The sequence below is a fragment of the Taudactylus pleione genome, unplaced genomic scaffold (assembly GCF_031769625.1).
Source record: "Taudactylus pleione unplaced genomic scaffold, aTauple2 ptg000016l, whole genome shotgun sequence".
Classification (NCBI taxonomy): Eukaryota; Metazoa; Chordata; class Amphibia; order Anura; family Myobatrachidae; genus Taudactylus; species Taudactylus pleione.
Genome location: NW_028284418.1, coordinates 3,828,818 through 3,852,477, shown reverse-complemented (window position 1 = coordinate 3,852,477; position 23,660 = coordinate 3,828,818). Strand labels below are relative to the sequence as shown.

At 44.3% G+C, this 23,660-nt stretch overlaps 1 protein-coding gene across 1 annotated transcript in view; it reads left to right on the top strand.

Moving 5' to 3' along the window:
- ABCA5 (ATP binding cassette subfamily A member 5) overlaps positions 1-23,660 on the top strand; it is a 242,453-nt gene that overhangs the window by 186,017 nt on the left and 32,776 nt on the right. Inside the window, exons 27-29 of the mRNA XM_088474514.1 lie at positions 1,738-1,809; positions 10,633-10,724; positions 18,051-18,168. Coding sequence (XP_088330640.1) covers positions 1,738-1,809; positions 10,633-10,724; positions 18,051-18,168 — 282 coding nt within the window. The remainder of the gene's footprint in view (positions 1-1,737; positions 1,810-10,632; positions 10,725-18,050; positions 18,169-23,660) is intronic.

Here is a 23,660-nt window from a genome sequence, read left to right as displayed (position 1 = left end):
CTGAGATGCCCACGCTGATATTACCTGTGCGGGAATCCTGACGCCTCTCACAATACCGATGCCGGCATCCCGACTGCCGGGATACCGAAGGTAAGTAGCAGGGTGGGGAAGGAGGGTTAGGTTTAGGGGTTAGGGTTAGGCACTAGGGGGAGGGTTAGGTTTAGGGTGCGGGCAGGGGGAGGTTAGGTTCAGGCACTAGGGGGCGAGGTTAGGGTTAGGCACCAAAGAGGGAGGGTTAGGGTAGGGAGAGGGGGAGGGTTAGCATACCGAACAACAAGTGTCTGTATGCTAGCCCTGTCGGGATTCTGACTGCCGGCATCCCATACCCAACCCACTCAGAGCACAGATGCTGCAGATTCCTCATGTAATATATAAAATAAGTGTCCTGTTAATTTATTATCACCAATATCTGCCATTCAGTGAAACCTATCAGTTATTTAGTTCTTACAGTAACTTGCGTGGAGAAATCATACTGCACGTGCTAAGAGATGGCAGCAGAGTCACTCAGCATTAGCATACAATGTAACACTTACCTCATCTGTAGCTGTATTTGTACCTTGCCACATTATAAATAGCAGCCACTGCTATTAGCACATAAGCCAGATCACAAATCTATTGCATGTACAATTGGTTTGCAAGACAGGTAGTTAGCCAGTTACTGCAAATGACTGCCTTTGAGAACACATCAAATTTGAATATTGTTAATTGAAAAGGAACCAAAAAACTCTGCAGTGCCGGACAGTCAGAGTAACAAATCATAGAAACTACAGTCACACATAAAAAGAGAATATGTACAGACAAAGTTGACAAAGGAGGTGCAGATGTGAGACAATGGGTAGAGCGGTCCTTCCTTATAACAGCTGACCATTTAGGGACTGGGCAGTGAGACTAGAGGAATTAGGAAGTAGTGGGATTCAGTAAGGATATGGAACTTTATATGGTAGAGCATGCAGAGAGTAGTATTTGGTATGGATAGGATAGGCTATAGTGAAGAGGTGGATTTTGAGAGAGTGTTTGAGGGACTGAAGGTTGGGGGAGAGTCTGGTCATACGGGTTAAGGAGTTTCATAAGTGGGAAGCAGCACAGGATAAGTGTTGGAGGCCAGGAGTGAAAGGTGGTAACCAGAGAGAAAAGGGGTAAGTCAGAGGCAGACTGCAGTGGGCGAGTGATGATATAAAAAGGGAAAAAGTGGGTAAGGGCTACTCTTAAGGTCGCGCAGAATGGGCTTGGGAACTGAGATGCTGTCGCCAATTTTTCTGCGTACATAATCACAGAAGTATGCTGAGATACGGTGAGTGCACAGTGCGAGCGCAATGCATGCGCAGTCAGCTGATCGCTCAACTGCTTAAATATTGGCATTGTGTCCACATCTGAATCAGGCCCATAATTCATAAATCAATCCAAAATCCGTAGGATATCCACCCAATATCAGGAGTGCTGCGTGACATTCGTTGGTCCCAATGAGCAGATATTGTGCCAAAAATGTAATGTGTACGTGATCGGGGCGACATTGTACATTTAAAAATGGCACCTCAACAATCTTTAGGGACTGAATAGTGTACACCCTGGAAATTGGATGTTAATAGGATCGTTTCAGCTCTCTAATCTGTCAAGTGTGTGCTTATCTTTAGCACAGTGATTCTGCACCTACATAACAAATATTACTGCAAGAGTGTTACACCCAAAAAATGTATATGACTTTATTTTATACAATCATTTATTTATTTTTTCTTGCAGATGTCCTGGAAAGTGTCAGGTGATGAAAACAGCTACACACAACTTGGAAGAGTGTTGGTGGCAGTTATATCTGTAAGTAAACCAGTGAACATAGACCATGATCATTTGTTTTACATTTTATGTAAGGCTGTGCATACTTCCCAATGTTATAAAAATAGGAATCAGGGCACCAAATGGCGTGCTTAGCAACCCCAACCTCCCTCCCCTGCTTATAAAAGGTATGCAGTCGGGAATCCGGCGGAATAATCCCGACAGCCGGCTTCCCGTCTGCTTAATCCCGGTGAAGGTTAAATGACAAGCGTCTAAATCTAGATGCCTGTCATTTTACCGATCGAAGTTACGCCGGGCGCCAAGCGCGGATAGCCATAGGGGGGGAGCGTTAGGTTTAGGCTTCCCGGGGGGGGACTTAGGGTTAGGCACCCCCCTACGGGAGGTTAGGGTTAGGCTAGGGGAAGGGGGCTTAGGGTTAGGCACCCCCGGGGGAAACTTAGGGTTAGGCACCCCCCCGGGGGACTTAGGTTTAAGCGGCGGGGAAGGGGGGATTAGGGTTAGGCACTGGGGGGGAAAGTTAGGGTTAGGCAACCCTAAGGGAGGGTTAGGGTTAGGGGGTAGAATTAGGTTAGACAATACTTACCTTGGACGATCGGGATTTCCTCCTCTGCCGGGATGCCGCTGTTGGGATTCCAACTGCCGGGCATGGTCCAGCGGTAAATCATACCGATTCTCTTCTAAAATACCCTTTACTCATTCAGTGCTATGTCCCCCATCCTGGCACCCACAGACACAGAGTACCCTCATTTGAAAGTGTGGAGTCTCCCTCTGAGAATATATTCTTTGGTGATCATGTGTCATCACCAGAGAACATACCTGCACTGTAGAAATCATTATAAAGTTTGAGGAAGAAGGAAAATCTTTCCCATCCTGTCTTCAATAAATCTATGGGCTTTTATCTGAAAGAGGATAATCTTCTCTTTCAAATGATGTGGCCCCTTAGTGGTTACTGTCTGGTGATCATCAGACAATATCACAATGCACTGCAGAAATAATAGTAGATCTGGTGGATACAGGAGGACACTTAACAGGTATGATGACCAAATCTAATGCCCAAATCTCTCCCACATCCTAGCATCAATAAACCAGAGGAGTCAGCTCATTTGATGTTGACCAATTTTCAAATGGTATGCCTTGTTAAGCTACCATATTATTCCTACCTATTTTATGCATTTCATTCAAACATGTAAATAATAAAAGTGCTATACAATTTTCAAGTGCAGCTCTTATCACGTAGTATCCATCTTTTTGCTGTATGTAGTATCCATCTTTTTGATGTTATAGATAGGTGAATTCATTCCAAAGCAAGAACCACACAGTATTTCTTGGTGGCGATTGCAAAAAAAAACCGTCTCCAGTGTCCCCCATGGAATCGGTTAAATGGAGTTTACGGTGAGTAAAAAAAAATCCAGATTTATCCTTCTTCCTGAAGGACACTGCAGATGCTGACAACGTCCCAAGGCAGTCCCTAAAGGTGGGGATGCTCCTGGGCAGTGCAGAGCACTTTCCGACAGAATTAGTATCCATAAATATGAAAGTATCAAATTTGCTAAATTTTCTGAAAGTATGTACAGACGACCAGATTGCTGCTGAGGTTCCATTGCCTAACCATCCATGAAGCCCCCACAAAACTATTGGAATAACCCTCCAAAGTTTCTGGAACTGGAAAACCTGCTCCCACGTAGGCCTGATGGATTACTTTGGTAATTCACTGAACAATAGTCTGCTTAGAGGCTGGCCAGCCTCTTCTCCAAAAATCATACGACACAAAAAGACTATGGCCCTCATTCAGAGCCGCACGTTAACAACAGTACGCTCGTTGCGTTCCGATGTTGACTAACCGCGCATGCGTCGGTGTTACACTGCGCATGTGCGTACGGCAGATTGCGTTTTTTTTTTCTCTCGTTCCTAAAATAGCGTACAGGAAGTGACATGTCAAATGTGATTGACAGAACAGGGCGTTTTTGGGTGTTGACGGGGGTGGAGATGAAAAAACGCCGGCGTGGCGAGGCGTTTTTTGGGCGTACATACATTAGCAGATGCGAACGTCAAATGTGTTCGGACCGTCTCATACGTCACTGGAACATCCGCTTTCCCTTCAAAATGCTCGCACAGCTTAGGGTCAGGATTACTCGACCACATTGGCGATGGCCTTCTCCTCCGTCCCGGGACTCAACGATGGTGCTGCGATTAATCGCGGCTAGTCAGTAAAGTAATTAGTGTTGGATTGAAAACCGGCTTGGTATGTGTTTGGAATGCAGTTTATTGGGATAGCACAAAAGCGTACGCAGGTGGAAATCAGAGCTGCTAATGTCATGATTACACAATCAATTAGCGTACATTTTGGGTGTTTTATTTTGCCCACAATTTGTTGGTTATGGCCTATTGTAACAATAATGTCATCATGTTTTAATTAGCTCCCCTTTTTTTTGGTTTACTGTGGAATTTGCATCGCTATGTGATTTTTTTAAGCGTTCCTTAAAGAGGCCTTTTTTTTTTTTTAAGAGGGTCAGTTTTTGCCTTTAGGGCCAGGATTAAATGTAACCCATTTGTACAATAATGTCACAATACAATGTCAGTTTTTTGTTTTAAATTTATTGTTTAAACACAAACAAATTGGCCTAATATTTTTTTGCCTTTTTTTTGTGGCAAAGATATTTGTTAAAAAAAAAAAAAACAATTAAGCTAATTGATACATTGATTGGCATGATACGATTGATGGAGGTAGGCAGAATAAAGGAGCAGGTAATCGACATCTGACAAGGCCACTTCCTGTTTATACTTGTGCGTGCGTTCCTTTCAAGCCATTTCGGGGATGTACGCTCGCTATTTCGTACGCTCGTTAGTTAGAGGAGGGGTCGTCAGAGTTTAGGGAGGAATTTTAGATGCGAACGAAAATACGAGCGAGCCATTGAATTTAAATATTTTTGTACGTACGCCTAACGTACGTGCGCCCGCTTGCGAGTGGGTCTGAATGAGGGCCTATATGTCCAACAAATGTCTCTTGTCCTCTCAATATAAATCTTTAGAGCCTACAGCCAAAGGACGATTGAAGTACCTTTCAAACTGAGACTCTTGAAACAAAACATGAACTATAATTTCCTGATAAATGTGGAACCATGAGACCACCCTGGACTGAAAACCAGAATTTGTCCTTAACATTGCCCTATCTTGATGAAAAATTCAAAAAAGGTAACAACACAAAAGGGCGCCCAACTCAGAAACCCTACAGGCTGAGGAAATGGCCAATAAAAATACGAATTTCTATGTTAGCAAATTTAGGTCATCTGACTCCTTTGGTTCAAAAGGAGCCCCCTGCAAAGACTGAAAGACCAAATTCAATTCCCACGGGACCACCAGATGAATATACGGAAGTTCTACATGAAATACACCATGAAAAAATGTTTGAAACACTGAGTCAGAGCCAGCTGTTTTTTGAAGAACACACATGAGGTAGAAACCTAAGCCTTCAAGGAACACAACCTTAGATCTGCCTCAAGACCTTTCTTTAAATACAGGAGTAACCTAGATAATCTCCTGTAAAGGAAGAAGTTGTAAAGTTCTTCCTTTCACAACAGACATACAGTATGTCTTTCATACCCAGTGATCGATCTTGGCTGACACCAAGTTTCCTTGCTTTTAGCATAGTCTGCACTCCATTTTCTGCCTGACCCATGGGTTTCAACAACATGATTTTAACAGCCATGCCATTATAGCCAGCTAGGACAAAGCAAGAGCAGTAAGGGACCATGAGTTATGAAGTCTATTCTTTGAGGAAGACGTCAGAGAGGTACCACTAGCAGATCCTTGTACCCCTCCCTTCTCAGCCATTTTGGAGCTATTAAGATTACCCTTGCCTCCTCTCTCTTTATTTTTGTTGTACATTAAGTAGTGATGCTACCGGGGGGGAACAGATAAAGGAGAGAAAAGTTAAACACAAACTGCCAATGCATCTACCAGTGTAGCTGCTGGGTGCCTGGTCCGGGAACAATAGTTCCTGACCTTGAAGTTCATCCTCGATGCCATCATGTCGTCAACCAGCTGACCGCATTTGTGGACCAGCTGCTGAAAAACCTAGGGATGGAGAGCCCATTCTCCCGAATGGAAATCCTGCCTGATTAGATAAGCAGCCTCCCATTTCTCAACTCCCAGGATGAAAATGACTGTCAAAGTCAGAATGTTCTTATTCACTCAGCAGAAGATCTGACTGGCCCACCTCATTGCTTGCGTACTCCTGGTTCCTCCCTTATGGTTCAGGTAGGCCACTGCAGTTGCATTGTTCATCTGAACCTTTGCTCCTCCCCCTTCTACTAGAGATTGGGCTGCTCTGAGCATTTTCAACAGAGGGCCTGATTCAAAGCCGAACGCTCTGACCAGAGCGCTCGCTCTGAATCAGGGCCCTCCTCCATGAAAATGGAGCGTCCTCCTGGACGCTCGCATAGCTGTGGGTGACCACCCACAGCTTATGCAAGCGTCCATGATGATGGTCAAGACCATCGCGACCATCGGGCTTGCGACAGAGACCCTGCGGTAGGATCTCGCTGCCGCAAGCCCTGGAGTGATTTTGGCTCTATCAGAGCCAAAATCACTCCCACTGACATCACTAGTGATGTCATGGGAACGACTCCGTCTGGCAGCCACGCCCACCAAACGGGGCGTGCTGTCAATCAACATCGACAGCACGGCCCCTTTGGTGCGAGACCCGGAGCGACGGAGAGCCCGTCGCTATCTGGGTCTCGCGGCATGCGCACGACGGAGCTCCCTCCGTCGTGCGCATGCGCAGTGGGGCAACATCGACCTGCTTGCGAGCATCCTGCGCTCGCGAGTGGGTCTGAATGACCCCCAGAGCTCAAAGCTCCAACACATTGATTAGCAGAGCTGACTTCTCTGCTGCCCACTTGCACTGAAAAGTGGAATGTAGAACTACTGAACTCCAACATCTGAGACTGGCATGCGTGAAAACTAAAATCCCATCCCAGATGATAAATGGACAGCCCCTGCTGAAATAGTGACTGCCTAGCCCCACATCCTGCCAGGGTTTGGACCTACATATGCGACACAATCTGTCCTCTGGTTCTTCCCTGAAAACAAAAGGACCGAGCTGGAAGAAAAATCATCCCTTTAGACTTCGGGGTGGATGACAGCAAAAAATAACTTTCCTGGTGGTCACAGAAGTAATTTTATCCAAGTCCATAAAGCACATCCACTGTGAAGGGAATAGCTTCAAGCGCTTTTCTACCTCTGCACCCAAGATATTAGCATCCAGCTAAACAGTGTCAATTGCCTCAAATAAATAGACGGAAGCCTTCCTCTCCTTAACCGAGAGGTATAACAACTCCGCTTTTGGCAATCCAGCCTGAATGCCTTTCTCCAACTCGTCTACCATGCATTCCAACAGCCTTGCTTACCCAAGTAGAATCCAAGAGGTGTTTAAGTACAATACCTACAGCCATAAAGATTGTTTTCAACATAGAATCAATCATCTGGTCCAAGCTATCCTTCAATGAGGCTGCATTTGGCACTAAGATAGTAGATTCGCACTTAACTTTATCCGTTGTTGGAGGCAGGTACAAAACCTGAAATCTCCAAGCATGCTTAAATCTCCTGGCAGACTGAGCCCAAGCCTCTTCAAATATTTCATTGAACCCAGAGGAAGCAGGGAAACTCATGGCCTGTTTCTTTTTCTTTTTAAACAGAACCAAGTCCTAAACTTCAAATTCATTCTGTATCTGAAGCACCTAACCGCCCCAATTAAGGCTACCATGCCTTGAACATTACCAAGATCATATTCTGCCACTGAAGACAGATCCCGATCCAGATCTTCACAGTGGTCTTTCTCCCCAGTGGAAACCCTGAAGCAGAGGCTTCACCTGAGTGGAGAGGAGCCAACAACAGTCTATTCTGAGACCTTGAGGAAAAAGCTGTGCCCAAACACCTCTCTAAAGAGGATGATACCTGCACCAACCCCTGGACAGAGTGGGATAACCCTTATGCCCAAGCACGCTCTATTCCCCCTTGGACCTATTCTACTAAAGGGAATTATATGCCTGACCAAGGCTAAGCTCATGGACAAGTAACATGAGTTTCCCTGATAGTTGCTTTGACAAATCTGTAACTGCAAGAGCATGGGATTTCACCTAGACGGGTTCCTCAGGATCAACAGATGGCAAAATAGGGGATGAAATAAAAACAAGGATTAATTTCTGTGGGTACTGCTTAAATAATGACAGATATTGATGTTGAAATGTGACTAGGACAAAAATTGCCAAAATAGGCTCAGCAGGGATGGGGTTAAACTGATGCACGCATCATAGTCACACGGTCATATCAGTAGGGATGGCCATCGACCATCAATGCTTACAAAACATTGTTTATTAACAGCAGATGTCAGATAGTTTTGCCGTATGTGGCAGAGAGCGCCGCCCCTCCCCTGTTTCTTTTTATTCTTACTTAATGTCAGGACACAGAGACTAGCTCCGTCTGCGATACACCCATGAAGCTCCCCCTCTCGGTACTGATTGGCTGGCAGCCCAGTATGTCATAGAGCAAGGATGACCATCGATGGTTGAAACCACCAGTGGTTTTCCTTTGAATGGTTTATAACATCGATGATAACCACTGATAATACCACCATTGCCCACTGATGGCCATCGCTACATATTAGACGTACTTCTCATTTTTCCATGCATTGGGACGTACATAGTGACATCTGCATACTTTACAACATTCTTAAAATAAAAATCTGGACTTCACGCGCGTGCCAAGGGGGGGGTGACCTCATGCCCGCTAGGCCTTTCCCCTTTGAGCGCCCCCGTTTTTCATCATGCTGGGGGCAAGCCCAGCACTACGGGAGATGCAGGGCTAGCCTCAGCCTCCGGCACTGAAGGGACACTGTCACCCAACCTCCCAACAGCCTGTGGGACACTGCGTCCCGCGGATGGACAGTGTCCGAAAAGCGGGATAATTGAAGTTATGCATTGGGATGGTTGGAAGGTAAGTATGGGTTGTGTGCCTTGCCATTTTGCTGCCTAGATAGTGAAATTACACCTCTGTACACATATCAGCAAATTAGCATAAAATACATTGTAACTTTCTTCATTCTTTCTTGTACAGTATTAAGAAGTTAGAATGCACTGATCTACATTAAACTGATGCTGAAAGACATTAGTATTTTTAAATTCATTACTAATTTCCTTTCAAGGAAACCACAATTTCCTTTTAAATAAACCACCACAACTCTGTGAATGAAGCCTACATTTGTTTGCAAACACTCATGTAAACCAAAAGACTTAATATAATAATGTCAGGATCAGTTATGAAGCGCAGTGTATGACTGATATCCAATAACTGTGTATCATGGGACTTAGATCCAGACAAGGGGGACTCAAGAATACTAGTGAACACATCATGGGCTTAGTTGGTGTTGCAGAAACAAATACACAGTATGCAAAACAAGTGTGGAATTATTAGAGCGTAGAGCAAACAGGTGTTCTAGCAGACTCCTAACTTGAGAATGGTGAGCCCTCTGCTGGATACATTGGAGAAATTTAGAACATCGAGTAACTGCTGTCATCTGGTGGCAGAAAGACAGAATGCAGATCCATTACATGATGCCCTCAAAATTATTATTATTATTATCCTTTATTTATATGGCACCACAAGTGTTCCGCAGCGCCTTATATAGTACATAAAACTAGTAAGTGAACAAAAAAAACCAAGTAACTTACAGTATAGTGAAGGACATTATATACATTGCTGCAATAGTGATTAAAACACTCAAAATAAGCAGCTGGGAGTTGGCAGAGACGTGTTAGGTGCCCTTATGAGGAGTAAGGAGTAGAAGAAAGTGTAAGGAGAAGCACATGAGGGAAGAGGTCCCTGCTCGTGAGAGCTTACATTCTAAAGGGGAGGGGCAGACAGACAGGCTTGACACAGAAGGGGAAGATAGGGAGGAATGGAAGCTAACAGCGTTGTTCAACATATATCATGTTATAGGAAGCACTGTTTGTTTGTAATAAAACAGTATCATCTGTATATAGAATTCCAGGGGTGTTTCAAAGTTCTCATATACAGTAGGTATAACAGCCACATGAGACTCAGCAAGGAAAATACTCTCTGTTATTAGCCATTTTGGAGACCCCTCCTCTCCTTTTAGTCCACTTTTACTTCGATTTAATTTCTAATTCCATTTCTATATCTAAACATGTGAGTTAGTTGCTAGTTATACATTTGCATATTCTCTTTTTGGATAGTTTCACAAACTTCCAGTTATCCATTTATTTGTCACTTTAAGCACAGTTACTATCATATTGATACATGCATGTTCTAACAGAACAGATTGCATCTGTCTTCATCTTATTGGTTCTGTACAAAGAGTACTAAATCTGCTAGTTCAGTGTGTGACCATTTGTAGGATTCTGTACTCAAAGGAATTCACATGCTGTAAAAAGTAAAAAAAATGTCCCTTCAAATTCCCACCTTATTGTCAGTACCAACTCTTTCATTAATCCAAACATTTCCATTGTTTCCTAAATTTGTACAGTAGCTCAGCCTCATACATATTTTGTTTAAATCAGAAGAGTAAGGTGATAGCAGTGCTTCATTTGGCATGTAATTTAAATCCCGGCTGTCAGGATGCCCGCGCTCAGAATGCCTGCGCCGGAATCCAGTCACCAGTCAGAATCCCGGTGCCGGCATCCTGACAGTAAGTATTGGGGTTAGGTTTAGGCTGCGGGGAAAGAGGGTTTGGATACTAACCAACAAGTGTCATATCCTAACCCTATCGGGATGCCGGCGTCGGGATATATATATATAATATACAATAATTATACCTTTACTTTACAGCCATATATGCAATGTGTAATCTTACTGCTAATCTTGCGGCACCTTGAAGTAAAGAATGGAGGCAAATCCATTAGAAAAGACCCTATATTCAGGTATGTTCCCAATGTCCTTTATCATATATTTTCAAATGTATGCAACTGAGCTCTCTGCATTGCTATTATCAGTTAGAATGTAAGTCTCTTTATGCTGGCCTGTTTGCAGTGTGCTGGATAAATCTTTTTGCTGTTTTCTCTACCATAAAAAAATCTTCTCAGGCCGATTTATCAACCAAAATGTCTGTAAAAACTTGTTGAACCTCTGCCTGTGACCCTGACCCTTGCTATGTTTGATCGCTTATTTGTTATCTAGTTCTGTACTACATTATGCTTCTTCCACTCCGGAAATGGGGGAGGGCTACAATCTGAGACATTCAAGCAGCAAAGCACCTACTGCCTTGCGGGGGGATGTAGTTATAATTCTGACAGTCAGGATGCCGACGCTTCGAATGCCGGTGCCGAAATCCTGACACCTGTCAGAATCCTGGCGCCTGCATCCCGAAGGTAAGTACTGGGCTTAGGGGGAGGGTTAGGGGTTAGGCACTAGGGGAAGGGTTAGGGTTAGGCACTAAGGGGGGGGGTTAGGTGTAGGCACTAGGGGGGGAGGGTTAGGTGTAGGCACTAGGGGGGGGAGGTTACAATCTGAGACATCCAAGCAGCAAAGCACCTACTGCCTTGCGGGGGATGTAGTTATAATTCCGACAGTCAGGATGCCGGCGCTTAGAATGCCGGCGCCAAAATCCTGACACCTGTCAGAATCCTGGCACTTGCATCCCGAAAGTAAGTGGTGGGGTTAGGGGGAGGGTTAGGGTTTAGGGTTAGGCACTAGGGGGAGGGTTAGGGTTAGGCACTAAGGGGGGAGGGTTAGGGGTTAGGCACTAGGGGAGGGTTAGGCACTAGGGGGGAGGATTAGGTTTAGGCAGCGGGGAGGGTGGAAGAGCAGGAGCGTTAGGATACTGACTGACAGGTGTCGGTATCCTAACCCTGTCCGGATGCCAGCATCGGGATTCTGACTGCCGGGATCCGAGCGCCAGCATTTCGTACCCAGCTGTCCGGATGCCAGCATCGGGATTCTGACTGCCGTGATCCGAGCGCCAGAATTTCGTACCCAACCCCCTTACGACAGTATTTAGTAAAGACTGGGCAATCCATTAGACTTGGCCTCAGTACTGCCAACGCAATCCTTAGACTAATCCCAGAATCATTTTAGCCAATTAGCCACATGAAGCTGTGCAGTCACAGGCTGGATGAGCTCACCCTGTAAAAGTTCCTCAGTGTTCAAGGAATCGATAGAGTTGTTGAGGACTCTCTCGGTTTGCAGCAACAGTGACCTTGATTACCCACTTTTAGGAAATTACAACCACTTGTACTGGTCTCTCCCCCAGTCTGAGGCTGGGTCGCTGACCAGAACAAATGGCATACCCCATGTCGGCTAAAGGATTTAAGGTCTGTTGGGAACCGGGAGTAAGACTCGGTGCCTGATGGTCCTTGGTGTCCTGCTTCTGCACTGCAGCAAGATAAAAACTCCATCAACTGCTTCACATGTGCCCGGTAATTATCCTTGACTCTTATTCATCCAGCGCGGTACACTTCCTAGGCCTGTGCCCCATCTAAGACTCTGCACCATCAGAACCTCTTAAATTTTCACCTTCGTGCAATCTATGCGTCCATCACCACCTCAAGCCATAATCCTACAAATTGGACTGTCCTCTACCGTGCCTCATAATCTCTTTTTGTAACTTGAACAGGTTCCGTCTATTTGCAGAAGCTCTTTACGGGTCCGATGCATTCCATTTTTACGTCCATCTCACCACCACTAATTTAGTCAGAGGATCAGCCTAGTTAGTTTCTTTACCTTCCCAGTTCCTAATTGGCTCCAGTGTCCACCAACCTCCCTACCTCTTCTGGACATGAATTATGCATATTGTCTCATTACCCCCTCACTTTAGAGTGTAAGCTCTCACAGCGTTCTCTACCCTATGTCTATCCACTCTCCATCTTCCTCACATTGTTTCTGTATGTAATTTGGTTGAAATTGCATCAATTCATTTTATTCTGCATAACTGTAATGTTCATATATATCAGGCCTGTTTTGTAAGTTTTATGCCAAATTCTTCTGTCTTCCATGTGATTGCTTGAAATTGCATCCATTCATTTTTATTCTGCTTAATTATAGTTTTCATGTTTGTCAGTGTATGTATCTTGTCTGTATGGGTTGGGTACAGGATGCCGGCCCACGGGATCCCAACGGTCAGAATCCAGACTCCGGCATCTCGATAGGGTTAGGATACTGACACCTGTTGTGGCGCATCCAACCCCTAACCCTCCCTCTCTGCACCCTAAACCTAACCTCCCACCTAGTGCCTGAACCTAACCCCCTCCAGTGCCTAACCCTCCATCCTAGTGCCTAACCCCCTACTAACCGTCGGGATGCTGGCACCATGATTCTGACTGGTATCGGGATTCCGGCGCCGGCATTCAAGCACCAACATCCAGACAGCCGGGATTTCAACTACATCCCGTCTGTATGCCTTGTGTTTTGGTCAGTAATTGCATCTATACACCCTTTATTGTGCTCAGTCTCCCTGCATTTATAGTACTCTGTACATCACTGCAAAAACTGTGCTGCCTTATAAATAAACTTTGATGATAAGCAGAGACCTACTGCACCGTCAGCTAGTCAGGGTCTCCTGCGCATGTGTGACCTGGCACAGGTGTCACACGTGCGCACATGTAACAGAACTGGAAGATAGACTGGAGTGAAGGATGACAAGTAGGCAGTGGGCTTGATTTAGAGGATTGTTGTGTTGTTAGAAATAAAGTCGTATAATATGTAACTGCTGTTGGCTGGCTGGAAAGATCAGTAGCTGGTGAGAGCATATACATGGCAGAAAGACATTGTGTAACATGAGCCATCACAGATGGTGAAAGATCCAGAGAGGATACATACCTTTGAGGGTCACATGCATAAAAGTATTTTTTAAACCAGTGGTTTCCAAACTGGGTGCCGTGGCGACCTGGGGTGCCGCAGGGCACTTGCAGGGACCAAATCTAATTATTTATGGTGAAAGAGATAGGTAAACGCAGTGCTGGTAGCTGCCAATCATAAAATATGTGGCAAACAGAAGCACGACCCTGTCCACCACCACATAACTGAACCTACGGATAACAGTTGAGCACAATTTGCTTCATTTAATATTTTTTCTGAATTTCTCAATAAGAAAGTTTCAGCCAAGTGGTGCCATGAAAAAAAATACTCTAGGGCGCCGTGATTCAAGAAAGTTTGGGAACCTCTGATATTTTAAACCCAAAGCAGCTTGCCAGCTATAAATACAGTGCATCCGGAAGTTTTCACAACGCTTCACTTTTTACACATTTTATGTTACAGCCTTATTCCAAAATGGAATAAATTCATTTTTGTCCTCAAAATTCTACACACAATTACCCCATAATGACAACATGTAAAAAGGGTTTTTGAGATTTTAGCAAATTTAATTAAGAAAAACATAAGTTTTCGCAGCCTTTGCTCAATACTTTGTTGATGCACCTTTGGCAGCAATTACAGCCTCAAGTCATTTTGAATATGATGCCACAAGCTTGGCACACCTATCTTTGGGCAGTTTTGCCCATTCCTCTTTGCAGCACATCTCAAGCTCCATCAGGTTGGATGGGAAGCGTTGGTTCACAGCCATTTTCAGATCTCTACAGAGATGTTCAATCGGATTCAAGTCTGGGCTCTGGCTGGACCACTCATGGACTTTCACAGAGTTGTTCTGAAGCCACTCCTTTGATATCTTGGCTGTGTGCTTAGGGTCGTTGTCCTGCTGAAAGATGAACCGTCGCCCCTGTCTGAGGTCAAGAGCGCTCTGGAGCAGGTTTTCATCCAGGATGTCTCTGTACATTGCTGCATTAATCTTTCCCTCTATCCTGAGTAGTCTCCCAGTTCCTGCCACTGAAAAACATCCCCACAACATGATGCTGCCACCACCATGCTTAACTGTAGGGATGGTAGTGGCCTGGAGATGAGCGGTGCCTGGTTTCCTACAAACATAACGCCTGGCATTGACGCCAAAGAGTTCAATCTTTGTCTTCTCAGACCAGAGAATTTTGTTTCTCATGGTCTGAGAGTCCTTCAGGTGAATTTTGACAAACTCCAGGCGGGCTGCCATGGAGTGGCTTCCATCTGGCCACTCTACCATACACCCCTGATTGGTGTATTGCTGCAGAGATGGTTGTCCTTCTGGAAGGTTCTTCTCTCTCCACAGAGGAATGCTGTAGCTCTGACAGAGTGACCATTGGGTTCTTGGTCACCTCCCTGACTAGGGCCTTTCTCCCACGATCGCTCAGTTTGGACGGACGGCCAACTCTAGGTAGAGTCCTGGTGGTTCCGAACTTCTTCCATTTACGGATGATGGAGGCCACTGTGCTCATTGGGGCCTTCAAAGCAGCAGATATTTTTCTGTACCCTTCCCCAGATTTGTGCCTCGAGCCAATCCTGTCTCGGAGGTCTACAGACAATTCCTTGGACTTCATGCTTGGTTTGTGCTCTGACATGCACTGTCAAGTGTGGGACCTTATATAGACAGGTGTATGCCTTTCAAAATCATGTCCAAACAACTGAATTTACCATAGGTAGACTCCAATTAAGCTGTAGGAACATCTCATGGATGATCAGTGGAAACAGGATGCACCTGAGCTCAATTTTGAACTTCATGGCAAAGACTGTGAATACTTATGTACATGTGATTTCTTAGTAGTTTTTTTTTTTTTCTTAAATTTGCAAAAATCTCAAAAAAATCTTTTTACAAGTTGTCATTATGGGGTATTGCGTGTAGAATTTTGAGGAGAAAAATTTATTTATTCCATTTTGGAATAAGGCTGTAACATAACAAAATGTGGGAAAAAGTGAAGCGCTATGATTACTTTCCGGATGCACTGTATGTAAGAAGTTAACTAACCGAAGAGGGTGCAATAGTGTGTGTGAGGCAAACCTCTCAAAAGTTTAGAGAGACATGGCAGTTAAGAAAAGAAAAAATAACAATTGTGTCAAAAAGCGCAAACCGGTATATCATGACATAACTATAACAGGATAAATAAATAATAAGCATTAACACAACAAAGCTGGCATCTGTTAGGCCCCAGTCCTTTCTAGTATTCATGTGTCCATACAAAGAAAAGTAAATATATATTTTTTAAAGTGCTTTTGGTAGTTGCTGTTTGTGCTTTTAGACCAAGCCGTTTGTGTCTTTCACTTGTCTGTGAATCCTGATGTTATTCATTGGTTTTTCACTGAATCGTAATTTTTTGGTTGGAGCGCTTCGAATTGGTGTATGAGTTCACATTCTAGAGAAATCACAATTAATTAGTTATTTCAGAATAGGAGTAATTACTACATTCTTGACTAATGAAGAGGGAGGGCTAACACATGTTGGTAAAGGCTGCAACTTGAACAGAGGAGTCGGCAATTAAGAAAAAAACAACAAAAAAACAATTGTGGAATCAAAGTTCGAGTTGCCTCCAGTGTGTATGGGTGCAGGTTATTGCTTGGGGAAGAAGGTAATATTTCATATTGAATATTGTCCTTGAAGTTGGAAACAAGATGTTGGGTAGTGATGGACGGTGGTCGTTGTAGTAAGATTGGGAAAAGATTTTAATATCTAAAAGAAGTGTTTGGGGTAAAAAGGCAGAGATGAGAGATTGGAAGTATATGTGTTTGGCAGTGCTCAAAGCATTTTGCAGTAGCCTTGTAATTTATTCATCAGAAGAATTAGACTTTTTCCTGTGGTGCTCTACTTTACGTGACAGTATTTGATGTCAGTAGCTTCCTGTTGTGTACTGCTGCTGAGCTGACTCCTTGATCAAGGGCTGCTGCTAGGTCATACTTGCCAACCCTCCCTGATTGTCAGGGAGACTCCCTGAAATAGTAGTAATCTCCCTGACTCCCTGAAGAGTCCCTGATTGCACCTTACCCTCATTATAGAGAGCTGTTTATATATATATATATATATATATATATATATATATGTATAATGTAAACAGAGATATATACATTGAAATGGGATCATTAGTATCACTTCCCTGCATTGGTTATAAGGCACAGTGATCCCAATGGCTACATGCATTTTCTAAAAATTATCAGTGTGTTTTCATCAACAAAAATATCTTTCTAATGATTTTGGGGCTCATTACATGTGAGTATAAGTCAGGTTTATGACACGCCTCTCAAATGTAGCGGAACACGCCCACTTTACATAGGTGTTGCTTCACAATCTCCCTGAAATGCTATTTCAAAAATATGCAAGTCTGTGCTAGGTGTGATTAAGATGTAGTACGGTCAGAACAAGACAGGAGAATGTAGAAATCAGGATGAGAAATTTCTGCAAAAAGATGCAAAGTATGTTTAACTTATTTACTTTTCAGTTTTGGGTGGAATCAACCTTTTTAACCATTTTAATACAAAGCATAAACAAATACAATAAAGTTTGTACTTTACTACTAGAGGGGAATTCAATTAGACCCTGGTGTTCTTTATGTTACGGCCAAATCAATTGTTTCACCTGAAAAAAAAATTTTCGGGTGGCGAAATCATAGGATCCACGTTAGCACACAGACCTATTTGTTTTCACAGCCCCCGCCAAGATAATGGGACTGGTTATCAGTAATTTTTTTTTCACCTGTCTCAGGTGAAACAAATGTCCGATAAGTGCCAACTTCCTGTCAGCAGCTCAGCACACGCTGTTGTGTGCTGGGCTGCAGTGCGACCAGGGAGACTACTGCCGCTGAGCAGCAGCATCAGTCTCCTCTGCGGGGAAGGTACGGTCACACTGATCGTGGCCCCTCTGAATATTTCCCTGGCTTAGGGACCCACAGTATCCCCACCTCCACAGCGCACAGTGCGATTTTTTTTCTCTCTAAGGGGCACGTGGCCACGACTCCCACGATTAGGCCACACCCTCCAATAAGTTCTGACTTTGGGGCTAATTGAATTGCCCGGGGAATTAATTAGCCGGCGGTAAAGTACCACGGCTAATTGATCTTCCCTCTGTATATGATTAAAATGGGATATGGTGACCTACAGTTGGAAAGCTACTATTGTGGTGTAATATACTGTAGTAATCTACGGGTACATTTACTAAATCTTCTAATGCCCTTAGCAACCAATAAGGAGCTAGCTATAATTTACTATAATGTACTAGATAAACATAAACTAGAATTTGATTGGTTGCTATGGGCATCACCTCTGCTGTTCTGTAGAAAATTTTGTAAATCTACCCACAGATCTCATATACAGTTTTACCAATCAATACAATGTTCCGTACCTTCTAAAGTGCATCTGTGCAAATACAGTTTAATATAACTTACATAGCTTCCGCTTTCTTACAGAATGAAAGATAAAAAAAGCAAGGTGTGGAAGTTCACAGAGGTTCCTGAAGATGAAGATGAAGATGTCCGCATTGAAAGAGCCAGAGTTGGGGATTATATGGCATCAGACTGTTACGAGGTATGGACCATGTCTCCAGAAGGACATTAATAATTTAGAGTAAGTCCTTTAAAATGATAATGTGGTTTAAAAATATGTCCAGAAAGATTTATCGACTTTGATATGTCCAGAATACTGGCAGCATATGTTGAGAATTTACGCAAAGGAGATTATTTGATGGATAGTCTCTGTGACATAAAACCATACATAAGGACATCTTCGCTTACTTCAGACCACTGCCTCTAATCAACACCATATTGGGTCTGATTCTGAGTCGCACGCAATGCTGATGTTCACGTAGTTGAATTAGTTTTTGCTACTGCGCATTCTCGAAAATCCCTAAAAACTCCTATGGCGCATGCATTCCCCTGTGTGTGTGTGTACAGTGTCACAGTACTTATTAAGGCACTATGGACCTGATTCAGAGCCGCTCTCTCTGAATCAGGGCGTGTTTTTTTTTTTCTCCAGCCCTCTCGCAAAGCTGTGGGTGACCACTCACAGCTTGTGTGAGCGGCCTGGAGTCCTAAGGGAACGCCTGCGTTTGTGCAGCCACCCCCCTTCCCCGCCTACAAAACGGGGCGAGCTATCACTTACCATCGACAGCCACCCGTCTTGTAGCGAGACCTGCAGCGACTGAAATTCAGTCGACGGACGGGTCTCGCGGCATGCGCACACTGGAGGCAGCGCATGCGCAGTGGGGGACCATCGACTCGCTTGCGAGCGCTGTGTGCTTGCGAGCGGGTCTGAATCAGGCCCTATGTCAGAAATTAGTTGGAACCCTACTAGGTGTCACTGGGAGGTGGATATTTACACGCATGGAGATGGTTCGCCTCACAGGCATGTTATGGGAGTGCCACAGGCGTGTCTCTAAAGTGTTTCAGCACATGGAGACACCTCATTGCTCACATTGCAGACCATACTCAGCTGGAAAATCAGCACCTTCCATAGGGCTGGGGCAAGTTTCGATGGTGCGACCAATAGGGGCATCTAAAGACCCACTAAGCGGTATAACTGCATCTATAAATGCTCAAAGTGGGTGTCTCAGTCTTTGCTTTGCTCAGTGGTGTGAACAAGGGAAGAGCTTTGCAGCAGCATTTGCATAAAGGTCGCAGCCACGTGACCGTCAAAAGGCGCAGCCGCATCCACCCAGAATAAGGACCATTATGTTTAAGTTTTATGGCTGTTTTAGATATATGGAATTTGAAATGGGCTGTATTTATTTTAATTATAGGTTTAATTTGCCTGTAATAGTCTGGAGTTCATCTAGTCCATCTCCCAGTCCCTGTGTTTGTTTCAGACCAAGCAATGACAATTGTTTGGAGATATTTTACTTTTATTTACATGTGTTTTTACAATTAAGTTATACATCCAAACTATTCTTTTTTTCTTTTCAGTTATGCAAGTCTGCTTGTAGTGTATTCAGTCTTGTGCAAGTCCACAGAAACTGACCTGTTTCTAGCAGAAAATTATTATTCAATTGCCACTAGAACCAGGGGCGTATCTATAATGGGTGCAGGTTGTGCAAAGCACACAGGCCCAGGGCCGTATCTATAATGGGTGCAGGGTGTACGGTGCCCCCGGGTCCATGGGGGTTCCGCACCGCACACCCCGCACCCATACTTTGTAATACCTACCTGTCCGAAGTCCCGCGTTGGGTCTCCCAACGCTGTTCAAATGGCGAAAAATGGGCGTCGGTGCCCGGCGTTTCACGCATGCGCTGTGAGGAGATCTCCGGGAAAATGGCGTCTGCGCCATTTCCCCGGCGATCTGCGCATGCGTAATAGACCCTGGGCACACTCTAGTGCCCAGAGTCTATTGATTCACCGGAGTCAGAGGAGGGGGCCTGTGACGGGTGATGCACACGGGTCTCCTCCTCTCCAAAAACGCCTATGCACAGGCCCCTGGGTCCAGGGGGGCCCACATCGCACACCCTGTGCCCATATACTCAGTTTATACTTACCTGTCCCTTGTCTCCAGAGTGTTGCTTTGCAGTGCCGGTCCGGCACTGCAGAGCAGCAAAAATCACTGAGAAAATGGCGGCGGGCATTATCCCGGTGACATGCGCATTGCTCCTGTCCCCGGGAAAACGGCGCTGGCACCTTTTTTCTGGAGACCCGCACTAAGCCAGAATCTACTGCTGCACCACCCGCTGCAGCACCGATAGAGAGTCTGCACATAGGCCCCCTCCTCTCTTTAAAATGCCCCTGACTAGAACCCAATAAATCAGTTTTGACTTTCTCACCACTATCTAACGGTATATTGTTCTTCCGGGATCTAGTCATAATCCCGGTGTGCGGGATGCCGGAGCTCAGAATGCCAGCGCCAGTATCCCAACACCAGTCAGAATCCCGGCACCGGCATCCTGAACGCCGGGATCCTGTACCCAACCCGTTCCTCCAGTCACTTTGCTAGAATGCTGTGTGGTCAAAGAGTACATTGAAAGTAGAGCCGTTAAAACTGACAGAAAGTGGAAACCATGCAGGATTATAGGAAGTGGGTATAAAATGAAGGGTAAGCTCAGGTGTTAGTAAACAAGCCCATTAAGGTATAAGTGTAGAAGAGAAATGGGAGCGAAGCAAATCTGTAGTGAGAGAGTTGGAACTATGCAGTGTAGACAGCACAGATAAGTGGATTGGAGCAATGGCAGTGGTGGACGATGGTATAACACAGGGAGGGTATAACAGGAAAATCTATTAGAGACGAGAAACAAGGTAGGAAATAAAAAGTGGAGAAAGGAAGAGGAGAAACAAGAACTGGAGAATAAAGGGAGAGCAAGTGCTAAACAACTGGAACAGGAGGAAGAAACATGACAAGTAAATGAAATGAAGAGAAGCACAGAAGAGAGATGAGTAAAGCTGGTGCCACTCAGCAGGAAAATTGCCAGGGAAAAGTGTCACACAGGGGTTTTCTTGCTGGCATTGAAGACTTTGCCTGAAACCATATACATAATAACTGAACATTTTTTTCAACATCCGTTGAATCGCTTTTGTGCAGAATAATAGGTACAGGAGACATAACATACTGTAGAACTGGATGAAGTAACTATTTGATTCAACTTTTAATGATGGCTAAAAAGGCTTCACATGCTCTTTATAAGGCTGTCCAATAGTGGAAGCACTTTGCAGTCGGAATTCCCTGATCCAATATAACGTGTGATAGAGATTGCAGTGCTGCTGCCCCTCCCCCTAGCCAAAATCCACTTCTCGCCCCTCACTCCTCCTTTATTATTGGAAGATGTGGCAAAAATCACCCGTGTTTCCTCCTTAAGGGGTATATTTATCAAAGTTACATTTTACATTCGACTGTTGTTCGATTTAGCTCACCTCAAATTGAATCAAATCGAATGTAGAAATCCCTCATCAAATCCCACATTTACTAAAATTTGATTTTACAGTCGAACTACAGGTCCCAGCATGCCTCCCCCACATGCTGGTACTTGGAGAACCACAAGTACCAGCATGCAGGGCATTAAGGGCCCGCTGGTACCTCTAGTTCACCTGTAAAAGAAATGTTAAAATAAAGACAACACTCACACACTGTGAAAGTATAAGTTTATTACACACATCCATACACATACACATACTCACCTACAATACCTGGATAGGTCCTGTTGTCCAAATAGGCATCCAGCGTCTTCTTAAAACAAAAAAAGGAGGAGCCTGAACCTCACAGACAGTGTAATGGTTAGCATTACTGCCTCACAGCACTGAGGTCATGGGTTTGATACCCACTACGGCCCTAACTGTGTGGTGTTTGTATATTCTCCCTGTGCTTGCGTGAGTTTCCTCCGGGTGTTCCGTTTTTCTCCCACACTCCAAAAACATACTGGTAGGTTAATTGGCTCCCCAAAAAAATAAACAAATTAACCCTAGTGTGTATGTTTGTGAGCACGTGGTAGGGAAAATAGACTGTAAGCTCCACTGGGGCAGGGACGGATGTGAATGGCCAAATATTCTCTCTGTAAAGCGCTGCGGAATATGTGTGCGCTATATAAATAACTGGTAATAATAATTAAATACCGTCCTCTCTTAGAAATGCCGGGGCTGAGCGTTCATTGGCTGAGAGAGGTGAGCCTTCGCCTCTCTCAGCCAATGAACGGTTCCCATAATTGACTTCCTTTAGTAACCTAGCGGTTCTCACCATTGAGGTCAATGGTGGGAACCGTTCATTGGCTGAGAGAGGCAGAGGCTCTCCTCTCTCTATCTTTTCCTATCTTGGCCTCAGCCTGAGTAAATAAGGCAGTGGAATGTTGAGCTGATCAGCTAGTGGAAGTTCTCTGATCTGACAGGACCAGAGGTGAATTACTTTCCACAGAAGAGGGAAGCAGAAGCCTACCTTGGGGAGGCTGCAATAGCTGCAGGGCTGGTTCAATCCCAGCTTTCAGGTACAGCAAGTACTGTATTCAGAGCCCTGTGGCATTGCGTATGGCAGGTGGATACAGAGTCAAAAAGACTCCAGAGGCTCTTCTATTTACAGGGCAGATTTTGTTTGGTCATGTATTGGTCAAGGTTGTTTTTTCGGCCTCACAAGGGAAGAGTCACTTTCTTCCCTCATCTGCTCTAAGTCAGAAATGTTTGTCTGTTCTGATGTTTTGTTCATTCATACTACAGGGACAGGTAGAGGGCAGAGTTTTACACCAGGGCAATCCTCAAGTTCCATAGTTGGTCAGAATAAGGGTAAGCAGTCCGGGGGAGTACTTCCCTTGTGGACTAAACTAGCCAATAAGTAGCTGGCATGAATGTCACCCATTCAGGGACATCTGTGGTGGGAGCTTGGTTCTTGTGCTTCAGTGACAAGTAGATATAATTCATTTCAGGCGCTGGGTGAAGGGAATAATTTCAAGGGGTTATATGTTAATGGTGCCATACATCAGCAATCAGAAAAAAAAACAGTCACAGATTCTGTGAATTTTTTTCCTCCCATTTTTAAGATTCCCCAATCCACCAATCTGCGCCCATACATTGCAGATGTTTTTTAGTGATTTGCAGATATTTTTCAGGAAAAACCTATCTGTCAATCTTTAAAGGCTCATGATTTTACTAGTAATGGTCTGCGAATCATCTGATTGTCACCATACACTGGCAAACTACAGCCCCAATTGTCTGTGAAATCCAACATATTGGACAACCAAATTCACCGATTCCAGTTACTTTTTGGTCGGAATCTGTGATCTATGAACCCCATATATTGCAGTTTTTTTTGCATAAACAACTGCAAAAATGCAGAATTGCCCAAATTGATTGAAGATGTATGGAGGTCTTTAGACTTGCAGGATCAATTCCAAGGAGATTATTTGTCACATGTCTGCCAGCAGACCCCTTAAAGCATCCTGAATTGGAGGAAATGATTCAGGCTCTGTTATCTACAGTTATTTGTCCCTGCTCAGGGGAATCAGAGAGGGATGAAATTTTATTCCAACCTTTTTCTGGTTAGAAACCAGATTGGTCCTTTTGAACCATTTTCAATTTGAATTTAATAAATTGTAACTTTGGGTGGACAAATTCAAGATGGAA